Source organism: Canis aureus, chromosome 13, assembly GCF_053574225.1.
Source record: "Canis aureus isolate CA01 chromosome 13, VMU_Caureus_v.1.0, whole genome shotgun sequence".
NCBI classification, from domain to species: Eukaryota; Metazoa; Chordata; class Mammalia; order Carnivora; family Canidae; genus Canis; species Canis aureus.
In genome coordinates this window covers 14,816,259-14,824,857 of record NC_135623.1, presented here as the reverse complement: position 1 = coordinate 14,824,857, position 8,599 = coordinate 14,816,259, and the positions used below count along the sequence as shown (strand labels likewise).

The following is an 8,599-nucleotide window of genomic DNA, read 5'->3' as shown; positions in this document are numbered from 1 at the left end:
GTCCGTGGGCTGGATGTTGCGGTCGGTACATCGGGTTCTCGAACGTGGCCCGGACGTTGGTGTTCTCGTGGCCCGCGTAGCCGTTGAAGGGAACTTTGGGTCTTCTCCTGGGGGCGGGGTAGGGTCCGGGTCGCACGGGGCGGGCCCGGGGCGGAGATGGGCCTGGCCGCGTCCTGCAGCCCCCGTGCCCCCGCCCCCACCTGTGCTCCGAGACACGACCCCGCCCCCCGTGCCCCCGGCCCCCGTGCCCCCGCCCCCACCTTGCTCCGAGACACGACCCCGCCCCCCGGTGCCCCGCCCCCACCTGTGCTCCGAGACACGACCCCGCCCCCGTGCCCCCCGCCCCCGTGCCCCGCCCCCACCTGTGCTCCGAGACACGACCCCGCCCCCCGTGCCCCGCCCTCACCTTGCTCCGAGACACGACCCCGTCCCCCGTGCCCCCGCCCCCCACCTGTGCTCCGAGACACGACCCCGCCCCCCGTGCCCCCGCCCCCCGTGCCCCCCGCCCCCACCTGTGCTCCGAGACACGACCCCGCCCCCCGTGCCCCCGCCCCCACCTTGCTCCGAGACACGCCCCGCCCCCCGTGCCCCCGCCCCCACCTGTGCTCCGAGACACGACCCCGCCCCCCGTGCCCCCCCCCCCCGTGCCCCGCCCCCACCTGTGCTCCGAGACACGACCCCGCCCCCCGTGCCCCCGCCCCCACCTGTGCTCCGAGACACGACCCCGCCCCCCGTGCCCCCGCCCTCACCTTGCTCCGAGACACGACCCCGCCCCCCGTGCCCCCGCCCCCCGTGCCCCCGCCCCCACCTGTGCTCCGAGACACGACCCCGCCCCCCGTGCCCCCGCCCCCACCTGTGCTCCGAGACACGACCCCGCCCCCCGTGCCCCCGCCCTCACCTTGCTCCGAGACACGACCCCGCCCCCCGTGCCCCCGCCCCCCGTGCCCCCGCCCCCACCTGTGCTCCGAGACACGACCCCGCCCCCCGTGCCCCCGCCCTCACCTTGCTCCGAGACACGACCCCGTCCCCCGTGCCCCCGCCCCCACCTGTGCTCCGAGACACGACCCCGCCCCCCGTGCCCCCGCCCCCCGTGCCCCCGCCCCCACCTGTGCTCCGAGACACGACCCCGCCCCCCGTGCCCCCGGTGCCCCCGCCCCCACCTGTGCTCCGAGACACGACCCCGCCCCCCGTGCCCCCGCCCCCCGTGCCCCCGCCCCCACCTGTGCTCCGAGACACGACCCCGCCCCCCGTGCCCCCGCCCCCACCTTGCTCCGAGACACGGCCCCGCCCCCGTGCCCCCGCCCCCCCGCCCTCCGTGCCCCCGCCCCCACCTGTGCTCCGAGACACGACCCCGCCCCCCGTGCCCCCGCCCCCACCTGTGCTCCGAGACACGGCCCCGCCCCCGTGCCCCCGCCCCCACCTTGCTCCGAGACACGGCCCCGCCCCCCGTGCCCCCGCCCCCACCTTGCTCCGAGACACGGCTCCGCCCCCCGTGCCCCCGCCCCCTGTGCCCCCGCCCCCACCTGTGCTCCGAGACACGACCCCGCCCCCCGTGCCCGCCCCCACCTTGCTCCGAGACACGGCTCCGCCCCCGTGCCCCCGCCCCCGGTGCCCCCGCCCCCACCTGTGCTCCGAGACACGACCCCGCCCCCCGTGCCCCCGCCCCCACCTTGCTCCGAGCACGGCTCCGCCCCCCGTGCCCCGCCCCCCGTGCCCCCGCCCCCACCTGTGCTCGAGACACGACCCCGTCCCCGTGCCCCCCGCCCCCACCTTGCTCCGAGACACGACCCGCCCCCCGTGCCCCGCCTCCCGTGCCCCGCCTCCACCTTGCTCCGAGACGCGGCCCCGCCCCCGTGCCCCCTCGCCCCGGGCCCCTTGCGCTCAGCTCCGGACAACGGCCCCGCCCTCCGTGACTCCCCCGCCCCCCGCGCTCCGAGAGACACGCCCCGCCCCCTCCCCCCTCCGTGCCCCCGCCCCCACCTGTGCTTGTAGAGATACAGCACGAAGCCCGCGATGATGAGGGCGATGAAAGGCACCAGGATCGCGGCCGCCACGGAGCTGCTGTTGGAAGCAAAGTGGCGGCCGATGGACTCGGGGTCGGACTCCAGCAGCCTGAGGTCTGCAAAGTCCCAGAGCAGAAACCTCAGGGCGCGGGCGCGAGGTGAGCGGGGACCCCGCCCCAGGAGGCCCCGCGGCTCAGGGGACAGTCGCCCCCAGTCCACACCGGCCGCAGGACGAAATCCTAAGAGGGTGGAGCCTTCAGAAGTTTCTAAACTTCCTTCAGTGCAGGAGCTTTTTGATCTGGTGAAACCTCACCTGGAAGCCCAAGTTCCGAGAGGGGAGGGGGGAGGGGGAGGAAGAAGGGGGAGGGGAGGAGGGGAAGAGGGGGGATGGAGGGGGAGGGGGATGGGGGAGTGAAGGAGGGAGGAGGGGAATGGAGGGAGGAGGAGGAGGAGTTGGAGGGGGGAGGGGAGGAGGACGGAGGGGGGAGGGGTAGGAGAAGGGGGAGGCGGACAGAGAGGAGGGCGAGGGTGGAGGTGGGGGAGGGGCTAGAGGAGGAGGGGGAGGAGGACTGAGGGGGGAGGGAGGGGGAGGAGGGGTTAGAGGGGAGGGGAGGGGAGGAGGAGGGCTGGGGGTGGGCGAGGGCCACTCCCCTGGGCACAGGCCAGGACAGGGAGCGACCAGGCGAGTCCCCTCCCAGTGGGGCTCCTGGCACAGGCCGGGGCCCAGAGGGGCGCGGGGACCCGGCTGCCCCGTGGTCCCTGCTGTGAGGGGTGGAGGGGATGTTCGAGCCCCAGGGAGGGGGGCTGCTGGGAGGGCAGGCCTGACTGCAGGCTGTGCAGAAGGCGGGTTCCCGAGGCAGGCCGGGGCCCTGGGGGCTGCTGTCCAGTCAGCACCCCCCACCCAGAAGCCCCAGGGCCTGCGGCTCCCTGCACCCCTGGGAGAAGGGGCCCCGGGGCCCCACACCTGCGGGGCTGTGGGCCAAGGCCTAGGGTCCCTGCAGCTGGGCCCGACTGCCCCGGCGACATCGCGGCCCAGGTTGGGTAGCACGGTCTGTGGGCTCAGTCCCAGCCTTTACTCAAGCCTCAGGGCAGCCATGAAGCCCGAGTGGTCGAGAGCCTCTGGATTTGGCCCCTGAACCTCATTCACCACCCCCCCCCCGTGTCCCCCTCCCCTCCAGGTCCCCTCCAGGGGCCAGATGCTCCTCACCGAGTCTTTGAAGCCAAACTGCCCAAAGCCGTGGCCCTTGACGGAGCCCTGGTAGATGAAGGTGCCCCGGGGGACTCTGAGGACACCTGTGAAGACAGGGCTCTGTCACAGCACAGTGGCCCCGGCCTTGGCCGGGGCTGGGGGCACCGGCGCAGGCGGGAGGGCCGCTCACCCCCCCGTGTGGGCCTGGTGGGTCAGGTGGGAGCACCAGCAGCGCAGGAGGGGGCAGCCAGGCCTGCGCGGGGCCACCTGGGGCCTGGGGGACCTCGGCGTCACCCCGTGAGGGAAAGGAGCCTCGGGAGCCCATGGAGCCCCCGTGATGGCCGTGCAGCCAGCAGCCCAGCACACCCTCCAGGAGCCACTGATTCCAGCAGGCGGCTGGAGACACTGGTCGCCTGGCACCGCCGCTGCCACCGCGCAGACTCCCAAGGGCAAACCTGAGCAGGGCTGTGGCTCCGCAGGGGGGTCCTGAGGATGCTTGGACTTCGGGGTGCCCACCCTCCCTCCTGGGGCCCTGCCCCTGTGGCTGCTGCGGGCTCGTCCCCCAGCTCCCTCCCCTTCTGGCCTCCAGCCTTGCTCTCGGCCCCCTCCCTCCCTATTGCTCTGCAGTGGCTTTGGGACCTACTGCGACGGGGTAGCCAGGGCTGGGGCACCTACAGGGCTCCAAGGGCGCTCAGAAGGAACTTGGGGCGCGGAAGCCCTGCGCTTCTCCTTGCGTGTTTGGGCAGGTGTGCTCTGTGCCCCACGTGGGCTGGAACTCACGGGGGCCACAGGTCTCCCGACTGAGCCCACCAGGTGCCCCTCTCCGGCATGTTCATGAAGCAGAGGCGCGACACCACAGGTGTCCCCCCGCGCGTGCGCCCTGACTCCTCAGCTCTCTGCCACCCGGACCCCTCGCCCTTCCCACCCTTCCACGTCCAGCATCGAACATCTGGGCAGGGAGACCGAGGCCTGATAGGCGACACTGCCCCACTCCTCTCTTGTGATGTCAGGAGTTACCACGCGGACCTGCCCTCTGCCTCAGGGGTGCCCCAGAGTGGGCCCCGCTGCCACACGGGAAGCGAGGAAGCGGTCTGGAACCCTCGTCCTGGGCGGGAGCGGGTGTTTGAAGGAGGGGCCTGGCACCACCGCCTTTGCCCTCGCCCAGCAGCGCAGCACCTCGGCTCGGGAATTCGTGGACACCGCTGACCCCCCGTGCTGTGGCACCCCAGCCTGCCCCGGAGCGCTCAGACGGGCCCTGGGCACCCAGCCTCCCCACCTCCTGGTCGTCTCCTGTGCCACCCCAGGCCCGACCCCCCAGTTCCCGTGTTGATCGTACCCACCCCCCGCGCCCCCCGCCTGCGATCGGGGCACAGGGCCGGCCCGGGGGCCCCGGGGTCAGGGCCTGGCCTCGGCAGCACTTACGTGCCCGTCCAAAGCCCAGTGATCGTCCTTGAACTTGTTCACAAAGATCTCCACGGGCCCCGCGATCTGGTAGACCTGGAGCAGGAGATGGAAATCCTCTTTCTTGTAAATTCCTGGGAACAGGAAGTTCAGAGAGCACACTCAGGGCCTGCAGGAGTCCCCGGGCCCACATCTCACGTTGTCGTCGTCGTGAACATTCCGTGCGTGACGCCAGGAGTGAGTGTGTGGGCTGAGTGCGAGGATGCACAAGAGCGTGTGCACGTGCCTCAGAGATAGCCGGGCTACTGACCTGTGTTTGTGACCCTCTGAATGCACACACATGTGATAATAGAGTGATTTTGCACATGTTAACCTGTCAGTTGACGCAAGAGCCCGCGGGCGCGGGAGGCACGGACGTAGGTCCGCGTGAATGTCTTCACGGCTCTGCCTTGGAGCCAACGATTGAAACTGACTGTGTGTTCGTGCGCACACGTGCGTGAGCGGGAGGGACCATGTGTGGCCGGGTCCTAATGTCTACGTCCATTTGCTGGCGCATCCCTTTACCTGTCCGTTTCTTCTGGAAATGTTTGTTTCCTGAGAGATTTAGTTTCTCTGATTATAAAAAGATTGAAAAGTGGGGAAATTTTGGAAAATGCAGGAAGAAATAAACCATTCCTGATATTACTAGGAAATAGCTGCTGTCGACCTTTGGGTGGAACGACTTCCAATTTTTTTCTCCTTTCCTTCCTTCCTTCCTTCCTTCCTTCCTTCCTTCCTTCCTTCCTTCCTTCCTTCCTTCCTTCCTTCCTTCCTTCCTTTCTCTCTTTTTAAGATTTTATTTATTTGAGAGACAGAGAGCACGATTGTGTGGAGGGGCAGAGGGAGAAGCAGACTCCTTCCTGGTCAGGGGGCCTGACACAGGGCTGGCTCCAAGGACCCTGGGACCGTGACCTGAGCCACCCAGGCACCCCTCAGTTGTCTTTCTCATGAATGTTATTTTTCATTTAAAAACTGGAGTCGGGCAGTCGGGGTGGCCCAGAGGTTTAGCGCCGCCTTCAGCCCAGGGCGTGATCCTGGAGACCCGGGGTTGAGTCCCACGTCAGGCTCCCTGCATGGAGCCTGCTTCTCCCTCTGCCTGTGTCTCTGCCTCTCTCTCCCTCTCTGTGTGTCTCTCGTGAATAAATAAATAAAATCTTTATTAAAAAAAAAAAACAACTGGAGTCACATTATAAATGTGCTGTAGTGGGTTCATTTCTCCCCAAACTGGCATAGTATTTTAGCTATCTGATATATTATAATTAATATGCATTAATATATATGCATAATAATACATACAGTATGTGTATAAATGTATAATATACATTAATATTAATTTAGTTATTTTCAGACAATTTTGTCCTTCCAGTTTTTATGTAATATAAATAACCATGTAATATTAAAAATTCTCAGAAACATAATTAACGGGGTCAGTAATTTTCAAAGATCTTGACGCAAATTGCCAAACTGTTTTCTGGGACTGTATTATTTTATACGTTGACCATCAAGTGCATCACTCCCTTCACTAGACCTTGTCCTGCACTAAAATTTATCATTAAAAAAAAAATTCTTAGTGGGATAAGTGGAAAAATCACATTTTATGTTTACTTTTAGTGCTTTTATTACTGCTGAAAAGTACGTTTTCCTTTGTTTATTAACTGTCCAAATTTTGGCTCCTGGGAATTCTCTGTCCCTTTTTTTGGTTCAGTTTTAGGGATATTGATCTCTTTTTGAGTCCTTTCCTGTTCAAGTTATTAATATTTGTCACCTAGCCATTTCCCTTTATTATCTCTGGTGACCTTATCATGATGAAGATGAACACGTTGTCGTCCTCGCACCCATCACACAGGCCCCGCAGGACGCGGGGAGGCAGGGACCGTAGACCCGTCCCCGTAGAGGCCCAGGCCTGCCCCCACTGGCGACGCACCTGGAGGTATGACCTGCCCTTACCCGCCAAGTGCACCTCGACGCCGCTGTGGTCAATCATGGTGGCGTTGACTTTGCTGCTGACGGTCTGGAAGCCGGTCACTCTGAGCATGGCCGGCTGCTTCTTTCCCTGGTACTCGTAAGCCCCTTTCCATAGGGAATTCTTGGCAAAAACGTCCCCGGGCACTGGAGGAGCGGAGAGACAGATGACAGACGTGAGGGGACTCCCGGCCCCTGCTGGCTGCTCCACTTCACTCACTGGGTGACTGGGACAGGATGCTCCAATGTCCCCTCGTGACCCAGAGCGAGCAGGAGCTGAGCATGACGCCGACTCTAGTTTCCTTCTTATGGAACACACATGCCAACGTGGTGAGTAAAGGTATAAAGTCCAAAAAAATATAGGGCAGTCTGCAGTCATTTTGCACGGTCAGCCCGCATCTATAGTTACGTGCCCAGCTGTGCACGTCGCACTTCGAAAGGAACAAGCCCCGTGTTAGAAGTGTAAGCATTTCCGGGAGGCTCCCTGGGCAGGTGTCGGGTCTCCGGTCCGAATGACTGGACCCTGGCCTGGCCGTGCTGGGCAGCTGTGGTGGTGGGAGGCACCAGAGCCTGGCGCTCCCCTGTGTTAGTGGAAGGCGCTGGCTCTCTTGCGGGAGAGCCTGCTGTTTCCTTCAGGCTCCCTCTTCCCCCTGCAGTTGCCGGGGTGGGTAGTGGGCGGGGGAATCTGGCTCTTAGACAGTTTTTCACACCCTTTCACTGAGCCCGTGTTTCTGGGTAACTAGGCGAGGGAATCAATGCCAGTTTCTTGAGCTGAACATCTAGACCGTACCTACCGGAAGCCTGGGTGAGCGGTGGCTCCCGGGCGGTATTGACGGGTCTCCCACTAGGCCGGACCTCTGCTGGGGAAAGAGAATTGAAGAAAACACATTCAGCCTCGGGCTACGCTCTATTGGGAAAGTCATGGCCACTTCTCCGACATCAGGTTAATGGATTCCCGGAGACCTTGCTTTGGACAACTCTTGGATTGGGAGTCGATACTTTGACCGTCTGGTGATACCATGGGCCCCTCTGGGAATAATAAAACATAAAGAGTTAAAAGCAAATCCATTTTATCAATTATTGTCATTGAAGTATTAAACCAAGAGTGAGGGTGCAGGTGAGTTCTTTATTACTCCATGACATGACAGCCCAGCCACCACCATAATCCTGAAGCAGTCAGGAACGTAAGCAGTGTTGCACAACACCAGGGACAACTGTCATCTGATATGAAATGTCTGCAGTGTTTGCTGGTGACAGAGTCAGAGGCGTTATTAACACTACGATGGGTTTTCGTCTACGTTCCAAATTAAAGGAGGCGCTACATTTTGGTGAGAGGGAAAGGAAAGGAAAGCTATCCAGGAAAGCTACCAGGCCCCAGGACCCAGGCCTGCCAAATGCCCTGATCCGCGACCCCGGTGTGAAAAGCCCTGTCCCGGACTCTGCTTTTCTCCCAAAGGCCTGGTACGAAGAAGGACCTTCCACCAATCAAGAGTGAGCTCCTTGAGGCCTGGTGGGGGTTCAGGTGGGGTGCTCCCTTCCCTCGGAGGCTGGATGTTAAGGCCGAGAAGCCCGTAACAGCTTCTGTCTCACACTATGCACCATAACTCCCAGCTCTTCCTCTTCGGTGTCCACACCGGCCTCCTTCCCAACCTATGAGAGGCTCAGGGGAGCCCGAGGGGGTGCACTTGGGGTGCCCCAGGGCTCAGCTTCCGTGGTGACCACTACCACCATCAACGTCCACAGCAAGAGCTCTGTGCCCGGTCCTGCTCTCTGGTCCCTGTTCGACACAGTCTCCGCGGACTTGTGCTGCCCGGGCTTCCTGCTGTTTGCCTGCTCTGTGAGGCCTAGGGACTGGAAGGTGGCAGCTGACGTGGCTGGGGCCCGGGCCTATGTCTCTGTCACCAAGCGCCTGAACATCTAGGCCCCGGTCGTGAGCGTTCTTCTGACCGTTATGTTCACTATTACTTTACCATTGGCTCACTGATGATGCTCCAAACAATTTCAG

At 63.3% G+C, this 8,599-nt stretch overlaps 1 protein-coding gene across 1 annotated transcript in view; it reads right to left on the bottom strand.

Annotated features, from left to right (window-relative positions):
* The window catches only part of CSMD2 (CUB and Sushi multiple domains 2), a 495,152-nt gene that overhangs the window by 7,054 nt on the left and 479,499 nt on the right, over positions 1 to 8,599 (bottom strand). The window contains 6 exon segments of the mRNA XM_077844850.1: positions 1,981 to 2,124; positions 3,215 to 3,275; positions 3,278 to 3,296; positions 4,615 to 4,727; positions 6,580 to 6,741; positions 7,389 to 7,451. Coding sequence (XP_077700976.1) covers positions 1,981 to 2,124; positions 3,215 to 3,275; positions 3,278 to 3,296; positions 4,615 to 4,727; positions 6,580 to 6,741; positions 7,389 to 7,451 — 562 coding nt within the window.